Source organism: Dryobates pubescens, chromosome 31 (assembly GCF_014839835.1).
Source record: "Dryobates pubescens isolate bDryPub1 chromosome 31, bDryPub1.pri, whole genome shotgun sequence".
Lineage (NCBI taxonomy): Eukaryota > Metazoa > Chordata > Aves > Piciformes > Picidae > Dryobates > Dryobates pubescens.
Genome location: NC_071642.1, coordinates 5,040,095 through 5,061,337, shown reverse-complemented (window position 1 = coordinate 5,061,337; position 21,243 = coordinate 5,040,095). Strand labels below are relative to the sequence as shown.

The window sequence follows — 21,243 nt, the reverse complement described above, 5'->3', positions numbered from 1 at the left end:
CGATGAAGCGCACAGCTACTGCCTCACTTCAGCAAGTCCATGTTGATTTAAAACTAGGAGGAGTGTGGTGCTGCCAGCAGAGCAGGGGTCCCTGCCCCCCCTCATTTCAAAGCAGGCACTCTTTGCAGTGCTTCAGCTCAGCTGGCTCCCCTCAAGTTAAACCCAGACACGCAGCAGCCACTCCAATTAAAGCAAGAGAGAGCTGGGCAAGCCTTCAGCTCCTTTCTGAACCTGCTGGAAATGCAAACCACCTCACAAACCCCTTGCAGGGCAAGCAAGCCCTGCACCCAGGTCACATCACCCACCCAGCTACAGCAGTTAACCACCTCAGCTACTGCTTACAGCACAGGGACCACAGGTCACCACGGGTCACCATGGGTCACCACCTCCCTCAGGAACCTCTCACTGTGATCTGGAGCTGGCCTGCAGCTACATACCCAGCTCCCCTCCCTGTGCCCAGCTCCACTCCTGGTACTCAACTCCCCCCCTCATACCCAGTTTCTCTCACCCACCTCCTCTCCTGGTGCCCAGCTCCTCTCCCTGTGCCCAGCTCCACTCCTGGTACCCAACTCCTCTCTTCATATGCAGCTCCTCTCGTGGTGCCCAGCTCCTCTCCTTGTGCCCAGCTCCTCTCCTTGTGCCCAGCTCCCCTCCTGGTGCCCAGCTCCTCTCCTTGTGCCCAGCTCCACTCCTGGTACCCAACTCCTCTCTTCATGTGCAGCTCCTCTCCTGGTGCCCAGCTCCTCTCCTGGTGCCCAGCTCCCCTCCTGGTGCCCAGCTCCTCCGCCGGCCGTGGCTGCCTCTCCCAGCCTGTGCTCCAGGGGCCGGCAGGAAGCAGCAGCAGCAGCGGAGCTCCCTCGCACATCTCGCTCCTCAGACAGGCTCCTGTGTCCCGGGGCAGGACTCGGCAGCCTCTGCTCCTGCCCAGCAGCACCCCGCAGGCACTGGGGAGCGTGGGGGAGGAGGGCTCCCGAAGCCATCCCGCCCGGCACTGCAGCCCTCCTGCCTCCCAGCGCCTCGGGAGCACAACTCCCAACTCCTCTGCTACCAACTCCTGGCTCACGCCCCAGGCTCCTGCCCTCTGCCACGCCGTCCCAGCCTCACCGGGCGCCTGGCAGCGAGACCTACCCCAAAGCAGCTTGTTCTGGGATGCCATGACCGCCGAGGAGCCCCCGCCGCCCCGTGCCGAGCGGTCCGAGCCCGCCGCGCTCCTCCCACGCCGCCCGGAGCTCCGGGGAGGAGCACAGCTCCCGGTTCCTCCGTCCCTGCCCACCCCTGCCTGCCTTTGTCTGGGGGACTCGAAAGGAGGTCACTCTGAGGACAGGGGAAGGCAGTTCCGAGGAAGCTAAAGAGGTTTCTGGAGTGCACTGAGCTTACCGGGCGGGTGGATGAGGAGAGCAAAGAGCAGCTCGGCAGCATCTCCTCCGGAGCAGGCTGGCTCCCAGGGCTACAAAGATGCTGTGAGGGGACTGGAACATCTCTGGTGGAGACAGGCTGGGAGAACTGGGGCTTTGGGCTGGAGAAGAGCAGCCTGAGGGTCATCTCATCAATGCTGAGCAATACTTCAAGGGTGGCTGTCAGCAGGGTGGCACCAGGCTCTGTTCAGTGGTGCCCAGTGCCAGGCCAAGGGGCAGTGGGCACAAACTTGCCCATCAGAAGCTGCATCTGAACATGAAGAGGAACTTCTGTGGCTGAAGGGTGGTGGAGCCCTGGAGCAGGCTGCCCAGAGAGGTGCTGGAGTCTCCATCTCTGGAGACATTCAAAGCCCACCTGGACATGTTCCTGTGTGAGCTGCTCCAGGTGCCCCTGCTTTGACAGAAGGGTTGGACTGGATGCACTCCAGAGGTCCCTTCCAACCCTGCCATGCTGTGATTCTGTGAGCCCTGGGCCATGGAAGCATGGGCAAAACCTCCCCAGTGTGACTTGGTGGTGCCCTGACCCCTGATGCTCTCTCAACACAAACCCTTCTGAAGGGCAGGGTGAGGGCTGAGCTGCAGCCCTGCTGCTCCCAGGGCTCCCAGGTCTGCAGCAGTGGCTCTGGAGCAGCCCTGACAAAAGCCATCTCCACCCAGTCCTGCCATGGGACACAGGGCATTTCCCTGGCACAGCCTGGGCACTGCTCATTGTCTCACTCTGCTTTATCTGCAGATCTCAAAGCACTTCATACAAGTGAAACCTCCGAGCTTCTCTAGGGAACACAACTGCTCCTTGCCATTGTCCGAGGAGGAGACGTGCCCGAAAGCAGGGCAGAGCTGGAGATGCAGCGGCAGAGCCCACAGCTGAGGCAGCTTCTCGTGGCACAGAGTGGCACAGATCATAGCAGTGATGGTGACAGGACAGGAGGGGATGGATTGAGGCTTAAGGAGGGCAGATCAGAACTGGAGATGAGGAAGAAATTCATAGAATCACCAAGGTTGGAAAAGACCTCAAAGATCACCAAGTCCAACCTGTCTCCACAGACCTCATGGCTAGACCATGGCACCAAGTGCCACATCCAATCCCCTCTTGAACACCTCCAGGGATGGGGACTCCACCACCTCCCTGGGCAGCACATTCCTATGGCTGACAACTCTCTCTGGGAAGAACTTTCTCCTGCCTCTTAGCAGTAAGGGTGGGGAGACACTGGAAGAGGTTGCCCAGGGAGGCTGTGGCTGCCCCAGAGGTGTTCAAGGCCAGGCTGGATGAGGTCTTGAGCAGCCTGGGCTGGTGGGAGGTGTCCCTGCCCATGGCAGGGGGTTGGGACTGGTGGATCTTGAAGATCCCTTCCAACTCAACCCACTCTATGAATCTATGAATCCCATCCCCAGCTACCACCCCAGCCAGCTCCTGCAACAAGCACTTGTGCTCCCCAGCTCCTTGCACACTGGAGCTCAAAGAAGTCTTTACAACTGTTGATCCAAACCACAACCTCCCTCTTATCTTTCAGTTTTCTACTTTGGGGAAAAGCTTTTAAGAGAATTATTTAAAGAAAACAGAACCAAAACCCCACCCTGCTTTCAAAAAGCCAAAGTGAGCTGGGGGAGAAGTGATGTCCTCTGCTTCTCAGCTGAACCAGGAGGGCTGCAAGAGGCAGGGGGCTCTAGGACTTGCTCAAGCCTGGATCTCCTTGCCAGTGGCAATCCCTGCTAGCAATCCAGACTGGGGTTGAAGGGCTGGAGAGCAGTCCTGAGGAGAAAGACAGAGGGAACCCAGGTGCAAGAGGCTGGGAGGCCAGGCTGAGAGAGTTGGGCTTGGGCAGCCTGGAGAGGAGAAGGCTCCAGGGAGACCTTCTGGTGGCCTTGCAGTGCTTCAAGGGCTGAGCAGAAAGCTGGGGACAGACTTTGGAGCAGGGCCTGTTGGGACAGGCCAAGAGGGGATGGTCTGGAACCAAAAGAGGGAGCTTGAGAGTGGAGACAAGGGAGAAATGTTTGACCCTGAGGCTGGGGAGAGCCTGGCCCAGGCTGCCCAGAGAGGTTGGAGCTGCCCCATGCCTGGCACCATTGCAGGTCAGGTTGTTTGGGGCTGTGAGCAACCTGCTCTGGTTGGGGATGTCCCTGCTGAGTGCATGGGGTTGGACTGGAGCTTTGAAGGTCCCTTCCCACCTAAATCAGTCTGTGACTCTGTGCCCCTGTGTCCTGCTCTCAGAGGCCCCAAGCTGCAGTGCTTTCACAGTGGGTGGCACAAGGTGGAATTCTTCACTGCCATCCAGGCTCAGCTTTTGCCACTGCTCCCAGCAATCACACCACAGCTTTACTGGGAAGATCACAGCCTGTAGATTCCAGCTAGGGGAGGAAAGAACCAAGTGTCTGGGATGGGAAGCAGCCAGCAGAAGGGTGCCCCAGCCAGAGAAACAGCAGCTTGAAAACCTCAGAGGAGCAAGAACAAGCAGGAGGCAGCCCAGCAGCTGGCACAGGAATCCTCTTGGATGGAGGAGCTCCTGAAATCACCCTGCTGAGAAGGCTTTGGGACCAGCTCTTACATGAACCAAGCTAAGTGCCTGCTCCAAAGCATCTCCAGTTCTAACAAGCATTCTAGAGAGGTCCCCAGAAGCTTGCTGTGAGCTCATGGCTCTGGGCATCAGTGCCCTGAGCTGCCTCATTCCCAGGCCCTTCCCACAGCATCAGCTCTCCCCAAAGCCTGGGACCTCATCAACACTCCTCCACTTCCTGCCCCACACCTAGTGCTCTGCACCACAAGAAACCTGGAAAGCAGAACCAGCTCTGAAGAGCATGGAGAAACCCCAGAGGCCACAATTCAGCACTCGTTTTCCACTCCAAACTGTTCCCCTCCGAGCGGCACTCCCAGGCCGGCGGTGCTCCACTTGGATCAGCTTCATGCTGCCCCGTGGAGCTTTCCTGGAAAGCCAGCACAGGGAGAGCAACACCTCCCTGCTGCCAGCCCTGAGAAGGGAGAGGACAGGAGACAGCCCAGGCCATCACCAGCCCCTTCCACTGCTTCCCTGCAGCCCTGCTCAGGAAGCATCCAGAGCTGGAGGGGCTCCGAGGCAGCTTTTCCCCCCAGGGAGAGGAGAAGGAAGGCTCTGGAAGGCATCTGGGCTGGAAACAGCAACTTCAAAATAAATGAGCACTAAGTTTTGAGCTCTGAGCTAAAAGAAACTGAGAGGATCGCTGCTGACCACAAGGCATCACAGGCTCCTTCCTCCTCAGCTGCTCTGAGCCCAGGCCCTGGCTGCAGCCACACTCTCCGCAGGGGCTCCTCACTACATCGCTGCCCACAAGCAGCTACAGAAGGAAATGGGCACCAGCAAGGCTCCAACCCAGAGCATCTCACTCAGCCTGATGAAGAACTTGTCTAAATCAAACCCACAGTGAGAGTCTGATGCCCCAAATTCAAGCAAGAAGACCCCAAGAGGACCTGGGCTGCTTGGGTAAGGAGCAGCTGGGGATGGCTGCCACTGGGGTGCTGCTCTCTGGGTGCTGCTCCCCAAGGAAGCTCAACCTGGAGGCCCCTCCTAAAGGTTTGGATCAGCTGAGCTGACCAAAGCATCCCCTGCCCCTTCTCTGCATTTTGCACCCTTTGGCAACCCACTGGAAGGGGAAGAGCTTACTGAGAACAGTGATGGCTGCTGGGCCTTGCAGCATCAAGAGCAATTTAACTGCAGCCAGGAGGATAAAGAGGAGGAGGACAGGAACCAGGAGAGCTCCAGGATGCAGGGTGAACACTGTCCAAACAGGATGATAAGTGGCTGCTTGTGCCAGGACAGGAGCTCAAGTCCTGCTTCTTCTATGCCCACCAATGCCACCTCCCCAGGGCTGGATGTGCCCTTCCCAGCAGCATGGAAATGGCTTTTGTGTACGAGCAGCCCAAAGCAGCCCAAGATGCAGCCCCAGGCTCAGCTGAGACCTTTGGATTGGGCCCAGCCAGCAGCTTCAGTGACAAAAAGGCTGAACTGGAGCACAAAGGTGCAGCCCTCTGCCCTGGTCCCCAGCACCCCTGAAGCTGGCTCCAGGTGGTGAGAGCTGCTCATGCCAGGTGAAGTGCCCCAGCCCTCCCAGGGCACTGTTGGAGCAGGTCCAGAGGGCACCAGAAGAATCATTCAAGGGCTGAAGCAGCTCTGCTGTGAGCACAGGCTGAGGGAGCTGGGGCTGTGCAGCCTGGAGGGGAGAAGGCTCCAGGGGGACCTCAGAGCTGCCTGCCAGGAGCTGAAGGGATCCTGCAGGAAGGCTGCAGGGGGACTTCTCCTGAGGGTGTCTGGAGACAGGGCAAGGGGGAATGGTTTGGAGCTGAGGCAGAGCAGGGTTATGCTGGAGCTGAGGGAGAAGCTCTTGAGTGTGAGGGTGGTGAGGCTCTGGCACAGGCTGCCCAGGGAGGCTGTGTTGAAGGCCAGGCTGGATGAGGCCTGGAGCAACCTGGGCTGGTGGAAGATGTCTCTGCCCATGGCAGGGGGGATGAAGGGGATGATCCCTGAGGTCCCCTCCAGGCTGGGCCATTCTGTGCCTCTTCCTGGGAGGGCTTTCAGAGCCGAAGCAGCACCGGCAGTGGGATTGTCAGCAGCACAAATGCACAATCAGGAGGGGGAAGATGTGGGGGGAAAGCATCCAACTGGTGAATATAATACTTGGAAGGAAAAACAGATTTGACAAAAAAAAAAAAAAACACCAAAAAAAAAGAGTAAAAAAATAATAATATAAAAAAAAAATCCTGAGGGGGTGGTAAAAAAAAACCAAAACCCCAAAGCCCTCCAATCTCAGGAAGTCATCTAAGTCATTCCTGCTCTTTGCTGAAACAATGGCCTGAGTTATAAATAATCCTGCTGGCTACACAACACAAACAGCAGGCAGGAGCAGGGTAACTGTGGGGCCGAGGGGCAGTGACTCACTGCCTGCCCACAGCATGGCCAAAGAAGGGCAAATGCTGCTGCTGCAGGGGCTCTGCCAGGGCACAATGGCTCTGCCAGGGCACAATGGCTCTGCCAGGGCACAGGGGCTCTGCTGGCCAGGGCCTCCCTGCTGGCTGCTGGGTGGGGAGAAGCAGCCTGGGGCTTGGGGACACCAAAACCTGCAGAGCCCCCAGTCCTGGGATGCTTGGGGACACCAAACCTACAGACTCCTCAGTCCTGGGGTGATTGGGGACACCAAACATACAGACTCCCCAGTCCTGGGGTGATTGGGGACACCAAACATACAGACTCCCCAGCCCTGGGGTGCTTAGGGACACCAAACATACAGACTCCCCAGTCCTGGGGTGACTGGGGACATCAAACCCACAGAGCCCCCAGCCCTGGGGTGCTTTTGGCTGTCTGCAAACAAAGCAAAGCCCCAGCCTGAGGCTGTGGGAGCTATGGTGAGAATATGCTGCGATTGGGGAGGAGAATGAGAAGCCACTGAGTGCACCACATCCTCCTCTGGGCAGAGGGAAGTGGCCATTTTGAGGCAATTGGGCTGAGCTCTTCTCCAGATTGCTCCTCTGGAGCTTGACAGGGAGCACAGGGGAGGGACTTGGGACAAGGGCTGGGAGTGCCAGGATGAGGAACAATGGCTTTGAGCTGGGAGAGGGGAGATTGAGAGTGGAGATGAGGAAGAAATTGTTGAGAGTGAGGCTGGGGAGAGACTGGCACAGGTTGCCCAGGGAGGCTGTGGCTGCCTCCTGCCTGGGGGTGCTCAGGGCCAGGCTGGATGAGGCCTCGAGCAAGCTGGGCTGGTGGGAGGTGTCCCTGCCCAAGGCAGGGGCTTGGAACTGGATGAGTTTTGAGGTCCCTTCCAACCCAACCCTTTCTATGACTCTGTGTGTGTGAGGGTCTCTGCCCCAGAGGTAATGCTGGGGGATGGGCATGGCCCCTTTGGCCTGGCAGCTCTCATGAAGAAGGCATCATCCATCTCTTTTGGGCACCCAGGACAACTTCATGCTTGCTGCAGGTCCAGGCTGACCACAGCAGGGAGCACAAAGTGCAGCAGCCCTTAGAGTAGGAGCAGGGTGCTGCACATGGTAGCCAAGAAGCCCTCATGACAACAGGAACCGAGAAAGGGAAAGATCTTCCCAACTGGAGCCTTGGATAACTTGGAAGTGACTTAAATTCTCCTGTTTCTGAAAAAAACAACCCCAAACCACCAGAGTTTCCTGCCTTGTTGTTCTATTCCCCAGGTCTGGAAATGCAATCAGATTGGTTCAGCTGCATCAAGACAACAAAAGCCCCAAGACAAAACTCTCCTCACGACTGAAGCTGATCTCCGAGGGGCCAAGAGAAAGGAGAACAAAAGTCAGGAACCTGTGGCAACCTCCTGCGTGCACTGTGGCCAACCCAGCACCCAAGTGATCCTCCAAAGAGGGAGGCCCAGAGGCAGAGGATGTGAAATAATCAGGATGTGAAGTGATTCTTCAGGGCTTTTTTTGCCAGGTAGGTGAGGCAAGAGGTCACCGAGAGCCACGTGAGCAGGCTCAGCTCAGCAGCCCAGCGCTGAGCTTGTTACAGAGCTTAACCCTGGTTAAACCTCCCTCAGACCAGGAGAAAAATCCAGCCCCCAGCCACGGGGAAAGGGCCAAGCAGCTCTGAGACAGTGAGGGGATGGCCCCAGCCCCAGCTCCTAACCTGCTCTTCTCCCAGCAGCACTGAGACCACAGAATGGTTTTGGTGGGAGAAGCCCTTTCAGCTCCTCCAGTCCAACCATCCTCTACCTCTGCCAAGGCTGGGGCTAAGCCATGGCCCTCAGCACCACAGCTCTGCCTCTCTGAAATCCCTCCAGGAATGGGGATTCCACCACCTCCCTGAGCAGCCTGGGCCAGGCCTTGAGAACCCTTTCAGTCAAGAAGTTTCTTCTAATGTCCAACCTCACCCTCCCCTGGTGAGCCTTGAGGCTGTTGCCTCTCATCCTATCACTCATTCCTTGGGAGAAGAGACCAACTCCCACCTGGCTCCAACCTCCTTTAGGAAGGAGAGAGCCAGGAGGTCTCCCCTGAGCCTCCTTTTCTCCAGGCTGAACAACCCCAGGTCCCTCAGGTGCCTGGCACCCAGACAAAGTCGACTTCAGGTAGAAGGAACAGGTTGTCCAGGGAGGCTGTGGCTGCCTCCTCCCTGGAGGTGTTGAAGGCCAGGCTGAATGAGGTCTTGAGCAAGCTGTGCTGGTGGGAGGTGTCCCTGCCCATGGCAGGGGCTTAGAACTGGATGAGCTTCCAGGTCCCTTCCAACCCAACCCATTCTGTGACTCTATGACTTGTTCCAAACTCTGAAGCTCTGAACCTTTGTGGCCCAGATGTTGATGCAGCTCCAAAGGGAGAACTGCTCCAGCCAAGGAGTAACCAAGGCTGATGTTTTCCTTCCTCCTCTTCTCTCCTTGTGGGGCTTGGAGCTGGATGATCTTAGAATCATAGAATCACAGAACCAATTAAGTAGGAAAAGACCTCAAGGATCATCAAGTCCAACCTGTCACCCAACACCTCATGACTACTAAACCATGGCACCAAGTGCCACATCCAATCCCCTCTTAAACACCTCCAGGGATAGGGACTCCACCACCTCCCTGGGCAGCACATCCCAATGGCCAACAACTCTCTCTGGGAAGAACTTTCTCCTCACCTCCAGCCTAAACCTCCCCTGGCACAGCTTGAGACTGTGCCCTCTTGTTCTGGTGCCGATGGCCTGGGAGAAGAGACCAACCTCCCCCTGGCTACAGGTCCCTTCCAACCCAACCCATTCTGTGAGTCTATAAATTAAGGAACCTTGCTTCAGCTTTTTATTTTTGAAAGGGAAAAACCAAAAGGACAGAAAGCCAAGCAGAGGCTTTGGGAGGCATCTCCACCTCCCCAGGCCTCTGGGGCCATTCATGGCTGGGATCAAATCCAGCTTCCCATTGAAATGCAGCTGGACTTTCAAATGCAAATCCGAGGAGAGCAGCAGCATATGGTGGAGGTCAGGAGGAATTTTTCCTAATTAAATGGCTGCTGCTTTGTGTGCCAATGGAACCAGGGCACTGCCCAGCCTCTGGGAGGGGACCACCTCCCTGGCAAAGCACAGGGGGCACAGCACAGAGCGGTCACACGCTCACCAACACAAGGGCCAGGAGGATGAGCAGAGGCCTGGAGCACCTCTGCTACAGGGACAGGCTGAGGGAGCTGGGGCTGTTCAGCCTGGAGAAGGCTCCAGGGAGACCTCAGAGCAGCCTTCCAGTACCTGAAGGGGAGAGCTGGGGAGGGCCTTGTGATAAGAGCTGGGAGTGCAAGATGAGGGACAATGGTTTGAAGTTAGAGCAGATTTAGATTGGATGTTAGGAACAAGCTCTGCACCATGAGGGTGCTGGCACACTGCAACAGGTTGCCCAGGGAGGTGTCTGAGTCCCTATCCCTGGAGATCACAGCTCACAGGGTGTTAGGGGTTGGAAGGGACCCAAAGAGATTATGGAGTCCAACCCCTGGCTAGAGCAGGGCCATGGAACCAAGCACAGGTCACAAAGGAGTGCATCCAAATGGGTCTTGAAAGTCCCCAGAGGAGACTCCACAACCTTTCTGGGGAGCCTGTTCCAGTGCTCTGTGACCCCCACAGTAAAGAAGTTCCTCCTCATGCTGAGATGGAACCTCCTGTCCTATAGTTTCCATCCACTGCCCTTTGCCCTATCACAGGGTGCTGCTGAGCAGAGCCTGTATTCAAGGTGATGCTCAACAGGGCTCTGAGCAACCTGATCTAGTTGAGGATGTCCCTGCTGACTGCAGGGAGGTTGGACTGGGTGGCCCTGGGACATCCCTTCCAACACAAACCATTGTGTGATTCATAAAGGAGCTTTGCCATTGCCACAACCAAGGCACCAGACCACCCCTCTAGGTGTGCAGGATGAGGCAACAGGTTAGGAGACCAGCAACAGCAGTGTCCTCTAAGGCTTGTCCTGCAGGAGTTTGGCTGGGTCTTCTTCCAGGGCAGGGCCACAAGGGCTTGTCCCCTGGGGAGCACACCTGGATGCCACCACATCTGTCACCAGAGAGCACTGTGATGGAGACTCAGGGTGGGAAGACATTAAGGAATGCTGACCAGTGTTTGAAGGGTGGGGGGCAAGAGGCTGAGGCCAGGCTCTTCTCAGTGGTGCCCAGTAACAGGACAAGGGGTAAGGGGCACAAACTGGAACCCAAGACGTTTCACCTGAGCAGGAGGAGAAACTTGTTTGGTGTGAGGGTGCTGGAGGGCTGGAGCAGGCTGCCCAGGGAGGTTGTGGAGTCTCCTTCTGTGGAGAGCTTCCAAAGCCACCTGCCAGAGCAGGATCACTTCAGGAAGGTCACAGAGGAGTACATCCAGATGGGCGTTGAATGTCTCCAGAGGAGACTCTACAACCTCTCTGGGCAGCCTGCTCCATGTCTCTGCCACCCTCACAGCAGAGAAGTTCCTCCTCATGTTTAGACAGAACCTCCTATGTTCAGCTTCCTGCCCATTGCCTCTTGTCCTGTCACTGGGGACCACTGAGAAGAGTCTGGTCCCATCCTCCTGCCACCCACCCCTGAGATATTTGTCAGCTTTGATGAGATGCCTCCCTCAGCCTCCTCCTCTCCAGCCCCAGCTCTCTCAACCTGTCCCCATATCAGAGCTGTTCCAGTCAACTGTCCTTTGCCCCACTGGGTATGAAGGACCCCACCTCCATGCACACCCTGGGGTGCTGGAGGCTGCCCTTGCTCACCCCCAGCCAGTCCAAGACAAAGCCTGGGCAGTTATTTTGGGTCTCTGTCTAACCACAGAGCCTCCCCTGCTAGAAAAAGCTTCTGCCACACTGCCTTCACCTCCCTCCTGCTGGTGACGCAATCTCCAGCTAAATTTAGAGGGAGCTGCTGCCTGAGGTTCCTCTGGAGGTGGGGATGAGCTCCTCAGGGTCAGCAGGCAGATGGACAGAAGGCTTTTAGGGTTTCCTCCCTGTTGGCTGTGGAGCTGGGCTACCTGCAAAGGGAAAATTCATGAGGGAGGCTGATGTCCTGGAGGCCTCTTTCCCTCCTTCAGCAGGGGAGGGAGGTCCTGTGGAGACATCCTCCCTCCAGAGACATCAATCACAGCAGCAAGAAGAGCACCCAAAGAGCCACCACAAACATGCTCAGGAGCTGAGTCAAGAAATCTTCACTCCCAGGTTTCTTTTCTCTTCTGGTGTTTCCTCATAGGTGTTTCCACCCAGGACAGACAAAGCCAGAGTCTCTAGAACTAGATGGCAAAATTGCCACCCTGTGTCCTACCCCAAGCCAAGGCTGAAGTGGCTTTAAGACAGCAAAGACCACAGCAGCTGCTCCTGCTGCTGAAGAGGACTGACCCTGGGGAGCCAGAGGCACAGAATCCTGGAATGCACTGGGTTGGAAGGGACCCTCAAAGGTGATGCTGTCCAACCCCCCTGCAGTCAGCAAGGACATCCCCAACAGGACCAAGCTGCTCAGAGCTCCATCAAGCCTGACCTAGCATGTCTCCAGGGATGAGGCCTCCACCACCTCCCTTGGCAACCTGTTCCAGTGTCTCACCACCCTTGCACAAACCTTGTCAATGAGTCCCAGCATGGAAGGGGCTGGAAGGGATCTCTGGACATCATCCACTCCAACCCTCTGCTAAAGCAGGGCACCCTCAGCAGCCTGCCCAGGAGCACAATGGCCAGGGGGGGTTGAAAGCTCTCCAGAGAAGGACACTCCACAACCTCTCTGGGCAGCCTGCTCCAGGCCTCCAGCACCCTCACACCAAAGAATTTTCTCCTCCTGTGCAGATGGAACCTCCTGGGTTCCAGCTCCTACCCACTGAGGATGGGGAGAGCCTGGCACAGGTTGCCCAGGGAGGCTGTGGCTGCCTCCTGCCTGGAGGTGTTGAAGGCCAGGCTGGATGAGGTCTTGAGCAACCTGGGCTGGTGGGAGGTGTCTCTGCCCATGGCAGGGGGTTGGAACTGGATGGTCTTGAAGGTCCCTTCCAACCCAACCCATTCTGTGGATCTCTGTGGGCAACCTTCTTGGCCCAGCTGAGACAGATGCCTTGGCCCCACGCTGGGCAGCCCTGTGCCATGGGGAGATCTCTGGGCAGCTGCCAGCAGGTGGGAGGGTGGAGCCTGCACTCCTGCACCTGGAGCAGGTAGAACAGGCTGAGCAGAAGTGGGGAGAGCCTCAGAGGGGAGCAAGCAGCAAGACAAAAGAGAAAGCAGAGGCAGAGTCGTGTGGCTGAGCTTTACCTGCACCAAGAGCCCTGCTCCACCTGGGACAGGCACCCAGCTGCCAGCACTGCCTCCTGGCTTTTGGGGCTCTTCAGTCTGGAGAAGAGCAGCCTGAGGGGCATCTGATCAGTGTTGAGCAATACTTCAAGGGTGGCTGTCAGCAGGGTGGCACCAGGCTCTGTTCAGTGGTGCCCAGTGCCAGGCCAAGGGGCAGTGGGCACAAACTTGCCCACCAGAAGCTGCATCTGAACATGAGGAGGAACTTTTGTAAGTGAAGGGAGCCCTGGAGCAGGCTGCCCAGAGAGGTGGTGGAGTCTCCATCTCTGAAGACATTCAAAACCCAGCTGGACATGTTCCTGTGTGACCTTCTCTAGGTGACCCTGTTCAGGCAGCAGTTGGATGCCCTCCAGAGGTGCCTCCCAGCCCTGCCACGCTGGGATTCTGCCCCCAGGGCAGGTTTTCAGCTGATGCAGGCAGAGCATCCCCACTCCTGCCCTTAAGCAAGTCCTGCCAGGCTGCTGCCAACAGGCAGACCAGCCCAGGTTAGACAATCAGCTCCATCAGCACTGTCTGGGAGGGGATATGGTGTTGGCCCAGTGGGCTTCACCTGCCTGCCACGTTCAGTTGATGGACTCTTCCCATGCTCTTGGCTCTGCATCTCAAAGTGCTCAGAGGTGCTCACAACTTCACTCTGATGGCTACAGGGTACCAACATTTCATAGAATCAGAATGGGTTGGGCTGGAAGGGGCCTTCAAGAGCATCCAGTTCCAACCCCCTGCCACAGGCCTCAGGGACACCTCCCTCCAGCTCAGCTTGCTCAAGGCCTCAGCCTCGCCTTGAACACCTCCAGGAGCCACAGCCTCCCTGGGCAGCCTGTGCCAGGCTCTCCCCACCCTCACTGGCAAGAATTTCTTCCTCATCTCCAGTCTCAGTCTCCCCTCTCCCAGCTCAAAGCCATTGTCCCTTGTCCTGGCACTCCCAGCCCTTGTCACCAGTCCCTCCCCAGCTCTCCTGGAGCCCTTCAGGTACTGGAAGGCTGCTCTGAGGTCTCCCTGGAGCTTTCTCTTCTCCAGGCTGAACAGCCCCAACACTCCCAGCCTGTCCCCATGGGGGAGGTTCTGCAGCCCTCTGATCATCTTTGTGGCTTCCTCTGGACCCTCTCCAACAGTTCCAGGTCCTCTTTGTGCTGGTTGCTCCTTCTTCTAGCTGAAGTCATGGATCACCATCATCATCCTACTCAATAACACCATTACCCTGCTGGGTTCAAAGCCTGCTCTTGGGTTAGAGGAGCACACAGAATGTCAGCTTTAGCAGTGATTTTGGGTGCTGGCCAGCAGAGAAGATGCCTTTATAGCATCCTTCAGCTGATTTAAGGATGGAGAGCACAGGGTCAGGCTAGAGGTGAGGCCCTGCAAAGCAAGAGAACAGCCACAGGCATTAAATGCAGCCCTTCAGGACCCCCATTTCTTGCTCAGACCACAAATCATCACCATTCTAATCTGAGCTTCACTGCTCAGGGCCATCAACAGTGGGGGTGGACTGGGCAGTGAGCGGTGCCACGAGGGACACATGCTGGAGCAGGGCACCCCACAGAGCATGCAGAATGTGAAATGAGCAGCAGCCAGGGCCAGCAGCAATGCCTGCCAGAGCTGCTGGGCCCCTTCCAAAGCCATCTCTGCCCTTTGGAAAGGGCACAACAAGGCCTCAAGCCGGGATGCTGAGCCAAGGGCTCACCAACACGTGCCACTGGTGTAGTCCTGTGTGAGCAGCAGCTGAGGGGGGCTGAGGCAGAGCCAAACCCTGAGCATGCTGACCTCCAGAAACCCATCTGTGATGAGAGCCTGGCCCTTGGGATTGAGGAAACAGCAGCAGGACAAAGTAACAAGATCAGATGTGCTCAATATGCAACTACTCCTCTTACTAAAGGAAAAGCAGGTGCCTGAGCTTGCACACAGTCACTCTGCAGATGACACCAAACTGGGTGGCAGTGTTGATCTGCTGGGTCCTGCACTTGGGTCACAACAACCCCAGGAAGGCTCCAGGCTTGGGGCAGAGTGGCTGGAAACAACCCTGCAGAAAAGGACCTGGGGGTGCTGAGTGTCAGCAGTTGAATGTGAGCCAGAAATGTGCCCAGGTGGGCAGGAAGGCCACCAGCAGCCTGGCCTGGACCAGCAATGGTGTGGCCAGAAGGAGCAGGGCAGGGATTGTGCCCCTGGACTGGGCACTGGTGAGGCTTCACCTCAAATCCCCCATGAGGTCTGTGCCACATCTGCAGTTTCCAAGCAGAAGCTCTCAATGCACCTCCAGCTCCCTGCCACTCCCTGTGCTCTTTCCTCTCAAGTCCAGCCTGGAGGACTGATTGCTCCCTGGGGTGGAGGGGATGAAACCAAACCCCACCAAAACCACACAAACACCCCCCAAAAGCCCCTTCCTGTGAAATGTGCACCCTTTCAGCCCCTGAACCTAAGCACATCCCAAGCCAGAGCCTGGGGCACATTTCATGGAATCACAGATTCAGCTTGGTTGGAAGAGACCTTTAAGATCTTAGAGTCCAACTCTTACCCCAGCACTGCCAGGGCACCAACAAACCCTGACCCTCAGTGCCACACCTCAGCTTGGAAACCCCTCCAGGGATGGGGACTCCGTCACTGCCCTGGGCAGGCTGGGCCAGGGCTTGACAACCCTTTTGGGGAAGAAATCATCCCTCATGTCCAACCTAACTCTCTCCTAGTACAACTTCAGGCTGTTTCATCTCATCCTGTCACTTGTATGTGACAACCTCACTGCAACCTCCTCTCAGGCAGCTGCAGAGAGAAATGAGGTCTCCCTCAGCCTCCTCTTCTCCACACTGCCCACCCCCAGCTCCCTCAGCTGCTCCTCCCCAGCCCTGTTCTCCAGGCCCTTCTCCAGCTTCGCTGCCCCTCTCTGGGCCTGCTCCATCCCCTCAGTATCCTTCTTGGAGTAAGGGACCCATATTTGCCTCTCCCCAGCTGCTGGAGAAGCACTGAGCTGCTTGTCAGAGGATTCCCACTGCCCCAACAGCTCAGCTGCTCTTTTCCTGCCTTTCCCAGGCTCACTCCTTGCATGTCCCCCAGACTCCAGCCCTGGCCCTGCTGGGACACCCTCACTCTCAGCCTCACTCTCAGCCTCATCCAAGAATTCAGGGTTAGTAAAGAACAAATTTGAAGAGAGACAACAGAGAAAGAGAGAGAGGGGAAGGGCTTCATGATCCATCCTCACTGCCAAGGGGCAGGAGAAGCAGCTGCCCAGGTGGGGAAGCTCTGGCAGCAGGAATATGCTCCCCAGGACATGAGGATCAGAGCTGGAACCAGGGTGTGACACTGGAATAGGGACAGAGGTGTGAAGATCTCTCCCTGCCATTTGTTCCCCCACCCCTGCCACTTCCTGCCACTCCCTGCCCCCAGCTCTCAGCCCCTCCAAGCCCTTTTCTTCCCAGCCCTGCTCTCTGTATCCTGGTTAACGGGAAAAACAGGGGGCAGAAAGGGGAGAGGGAGAGCAGGAGCTGCCCCAAGGCAGAGCCACAGACAGAGCAGGGAGCTGTGGAGCGCACCTGACCAGCACGGGGGAGCCCAGCGCCACTGAAAGGCCTCCAGGCTCTGCTGCTGGGAAGCTGGGGGTTGCCCTGCAGCACCCTCCCACACCCCAGGAGCAGGAATGGAAATGCTCCTGGGGTGCAAGGAGCAGCAGGGAGCTGCAGGGATTGTCTGCTTCCAAGGCTACCAAGCACTCATGGGTTTGCAAGCCTGACTTGGCCAAGCTAAAGCTGATTCTTGAACTTTGATGATGGCCCAAAAGCCATTTTTACATGGAAAGAATCACAGAATGGCTCAGGCTGGAAGGGACCTCAGAGACCATCTCCTCCAACCCCCCTGCAATGAGCAGGGACACCTCCCAACTAGACTTGGTTCCTCAGGGCCTCATCCAACCTGGCCCTGAACATCTCCAGGCAGGAGGCAGCCACAGCCTCCCTGGGCAGCCTGTGCCAGAGTCTCACCACCCTCACACTGAAGAACTTCTTCCTCAGCTCCAGTCTAACCCTGCTCTGCCTCAGCTTCAAACCATTCCCCCTTGGCCTGGCTCCAGACACCCTCAGGAAAAGTTCCTCTGCAGCCTTCCTGGAGGATCCTTTCAGGTATTGGAAGGCAGCTCTGAGGTCCCCCTGCAGTCTTCTCCAGGCTGCACACCCCCAGCTCCCTCAGCCTGTCCTCACAGCAGAGCTGCTCCAACCCTTGGATCATGGAATGGTTTAGGCTGAAAGAGACCTCCAAAGGTCACCTAGTCCACCCCCCCTGCAGTGAGCAGGGACATCCTCCACTAGATCATCCTTGTGGCCTGCTCTGGACTCACTCCACCAGCTCTGTGTCCTTCTGCTGGGGACACCAGAACTGGGGGGCAGCATTGCAGGTGGGGGGGCTGACAAGTACCTTGCTCAGCTTTGGCTTTGTGGCTCGGTGTGCAGCGCCAGCTCCGCAAGCCCCAGGCCCTGGGCACTCACGGAGCCCTGGCACGAGCAGGGGGCAGGCAGCCTGAGGGCCCTTCCCCGGCGCAGGGAGCAGCTCCTCAAGATCAAGTCCCATATTGTGCACCTCATGTCTGCCTTTCAGCATCTATCAAAATAGCAAGCCAAGCCCATCACTCCCACTTCAGCAGGAGCAGAACATGTGGGAAGGAGAGGAAAACGTGAGACATCCTTGCTAATAAAAGCTCCTCCTTGCCTCGGTGCCATGCGGCGGAGCAGCCGGAGCTCCCCCGCTGACAGCGCCGCAAGGCTGCGCCGAGCCCTGCGCGGCCCTGGGCTCCCCCGGCAGCTGAAAGGCTCTTTTCCAACCCGAACCAGTCCACAACCCTACATTAGATGGGCTTGCTGCAAACTGGAGAAGACAAGGCTACAGGGAGACCTCAGAGCAGCCTTCCAGCACCTGAAGGGGGCTCCAGGAATGCTGGGGAGGGACTGGTGACAAAGGTTTGGGGTGACCAGGCAAAGGGTGATGGCTTCAAACTGGAAGAAGCTGGATTAGATGAGACATTGGGAAGAAGCTCTTCCCCATGAGGGTGGTAAGGCACTGGCACAGGTTGCCTAGGGAGGCTGTGGCTGCCTCCTCCCTGGAGGTGTTGAAGGCCAGGCTGGATGAGGCTTTGAGCAGCCTGGGCTGGTGGGAGGTGTCCCTGCCCATGGCTGGGGGGGTCGGAACTGGATGCCTTTAAGGCTGCTTCCAACCCAACCCATTCTGTGATTCCATGCATTAAGGAACCTTGCTTTAAGTTTTTCATTATAAAAATAAGTAACACACACCCCCCACCCCACCCCCCCCAAACAACCAAAAGCCATCAGAAAGCCAAACTCATGCTGGGGAGGCAAAGGGGAGCCCAGAGCAGAGCTGGGGAGCAGACACCACACTCCTGCCCGGGGCTCCAGAGCCTCCCCTCACCCAACCTTGGGAGCTTCTTCGTGCACACACAAAAGAATTAAATCTTCAAACAGCTCACCCATAGCACCAATTAAAGAGACAACCTCATCTCTCAGAGAATTTATTACTCTCAGTGCTGTTGCCACAGGTATCCAAGTTTGAAGGCTGTTTAAAGCAGCTTTCAAAGGGGGTTTGGACTCACCTCCCTCCAGGGAGAATGCTCTGGCTTTGTTCAGGCGACTGGAACTCAACATTTGCTACATGCACCAGCTTGTACCTCTTTGAAAGCCTCCCTGCTCAGCCAGCTTCAGATGTCTTTTATGAACTAGCCCTGATCAAAGCAATTCCCTCAACAATGAGGCTCATCTCATCACCTCGCCAGCAAAAAAAGCGCTGAGCAGATTTTGGGGGTGGAAATCACAGCACGGACCTGGCAGGGACTCTCCCCTCTAAACATACCTGAGAGATCATCACTGAATGGGATGGGTTGGAAGAGACCTTCCAGATCATCCAGCTCCAACCCCCTGCCATGGGCAAGGACACCTCCCACCAGCACAGGTTGCTCAAGGCCTCACCCAGCCTGGCCTTGAACACTTCCAGCCTTGGAACCATCACAGCCTCCCTGGACAACCTGTTCCAGAGTCTCACCACCCTCAGGGGGAAGAATTTCTTCCTAATATCTAAATCCAGCTTCTTCCAGTTTGAAGCCATCACCTCTCATCCTGTCACTCCATGCTTTTCCAAAAGGTCCCTCCCCAGCTCTCCTGAAGCCCCTTCTGATACTGCAAGGCCACCAGAAGGTCTCCCTGGAGCCTTCTCCTCTCCAGGCTGCCCAGGCTCAGCTCTCTCAGCCTGGCCTCCCAGCAGAGGCCTTCCAGCCCTGCCAGCATTGCTGTGGCCTCCTCTGGCCCTGCTCCAACAGGCCCCTGCCTGTGCTGAGGCCTCCAAAGCTGCCCCAGCACTGCAGGGGGGTCTCAGCAGAGCACAGCAGAGGAGCAGAATCCCCTCCCTGCCCCTGCTGCCCACACTGCTGGGGATTAGCCCAGGACAGGGCCAGGACAGGGCTGTAGATCCCAAGCAAGGGAGCTCCCCCCAGCACAAAGCAAAAGACATTCATGGTGACATCACTCAAAAAGGGAGGGAAAAGACTGAGTGATTCTTTTCTAGCAGAGCTTTTCTTTGTCACAAGCAGAATCATCTGTCCGGGGGACACTGCCTGGGCTCCTGTTTCAGCAGGACACAGAGCTGGCATTGCAGAGCAGTTCTGATGCAATGGGGAGGTGCTTCCACACTCTCCTTATTAACCATGGATGCAAAGCACTGCTCGTGAGCTACTCCAGCAGATAGACTCACAGGTTATCAGAGAGTCCAACTTCTAGCACTGCCAGGGCACCACTAAACCCCGGCCCTCAGCACCACATCTCCATGGCTTTGAAACCCCTCCCAGGATGGGGAGTCCTGGGCAGCCTGGGCCAGACCCTGACAACCCTTTTGGGGAAGAAATTGTTCCTCATGTCCAACCTAAACCTCCCCTGGGGCAGCCCAAGGCTCTTTCATCTTGTTGCTTGTTACCTGAGAGAAGAGACCACCCCCGACCTGGCTCCAACCTCCCCTCAGGGAGCTGTAGAGAGCAATGAGGTCTCCCTTCAGCCTCCTCTTCTCCACACTATACAACCCCAGGTCCCTCAGCTGCTCCTCACAAGACCTGTGCTCTAGAACCTCAATGTCCTTATTGGAGTGGAAGGTCCAAAACCGACACAACCCTTTGCCTTGGGTTCAGTTCCCTGCTCTGCGGAAGGGCACAGCCAGCACACGCTGACCCAGCCAACAACTCAAGGTGAGACTTCATGGTCTCCAGGGAGACCTAACAGCAGTCTGCCAGAACCTGAAGGGGGCTACAAGAGGGCTGCAGGGGGACTGTTCCCAAAGGCCTGCAGGGACAGGACCAGGGGCAATGGTTTGAAATGAGAGCAGAGCAGATTGAGATTGGATGTGAGGAACAAGTTCTGCACCAGGAGGCTGCTGGAACACTGCAACAGGTTGCCCAGGAGGTGGTTGAGGCCTCATTCCTGGAGGTATTCAAGATCAGGATCAACAAGGCTCTGAGCAACCTGCTCCAGTTGCAGAGATCCCTGCTGACTGCAGGGGGTTGGACTGGATGAGCTTTGGAGATCCCTTCCAACCCAAACCATTCTTCGATTCTACGACAGCCCTGGCACTACCCCATGCCATGGTGCCAGCACCACAGCCTAGGCTACAAGGGAGACAATGAAACTTGTCAGCCTCCTGCCACCCCTCCTGCCTCCATGTCAATTACCAACGGCCCTCTCCATCTGAAATTTCACAGGAGCCCTTCCCTGCTAGAGGCAGAGTTTAATGACGCTCGCTGGGAGGCAGCTCCTTGCTGATCAGATTAGTCATTTATGAGCTATGACATGGAGGTGGGGAGAGGCGGGGTGGGGGGGATGGAGGACAGGGCTTGAAATGTTTTTTGCCTCTGCAAAGAATAAACAAAAGAGTTTGGGGAGGGGATGACAAAGGCAGAGCCTGGCAAGGACAATGAGCAGAGCCTGAGAGTCAGCCCCCCCCCAGCCCCAGCAGCAAGCGGCACGGCTGGCGCTGGCAAACACCAGTTGCAGCACAAAGCCCCAGGAAGCCAAACTTCCCCGTGGTGACCTATATGTGCTATAAATGCTGCAGCCACGGGCTGCCTGACGTCAGCTCCAGCCTAGTGGCAATTGTTGGCTCGCTCCTTGCCAAGAAAAGGCAAAGCGGAGGTGCTGAATTGTCCATGCGGCAAGGGAGCTAAACCAGTTCCTCCCCCCCGGTGCATTTAAGGACAGAAAAGGAGGGAAACGGTGGCAGAGCTTAAAATAAAAGCAGGAGACAAATATATAAAGGCAACAAGGCTCTCAGAGCTGGAGGGCTGGCTTTAACACTTGGGATTCTGCTGGCCTCGGGAGAGGGAACTGTGTTCCTCTTCAGGAAGAGGCCACGGCGGGAGGCAGCAGCTTGGCCAGGGCAGATATCAGCTGGGATTCACAGCAGGCATCAGGTTGGAGGGGACCCTCCAAGGGCATCCTGCAGGCAGCAGGGACACCTCCAACTAGAGCAGGCTGCCACAGCAAATCTGATCTTGAATGTCTCCAGGTATGGGGCTTCAACCCCCTCCCTGGGCAGCCTGCTCCAGTGTCTCCCCACCCGCATGGTGCAGAGCTTCCTCCTCATGTCCAGC

The 21,243-nt window shown here is 56.9% G+C and overlaps 1 protein-coding gene across 16 annotated transcripts in view; it reads right to left on the bottom strand.

Moving 5' to 3' along the window:
- TCF3 (transcription factor 3) overlaps positions 1–21,243 on the bottom strand; it is a 97,654-nt gene that overhangs the window by 59,515 nt on the left and 16,896 nt on the right. For 2 of the 16 annotated variants that reach the window (XM_054174964.1, XM_054174965.1), the window contains exon 1: positions 1,129–1,274. The exons of the other annotated variants lie outside the window; for them this stretch is intronic. In XM_054174964.1, the coding sequence (XP_054030939.1) occupies positions 1,129–1,156 (28 nt within the window). In that variant the 5' untranslated portion in view covers positions 1,157–1,274. Of the gene's footprint in view, positions 1–1,128; positions 1,275–21,243 lie in introns of those variants that run through there. 16 annotated transcript variants of the gene reach the window in all.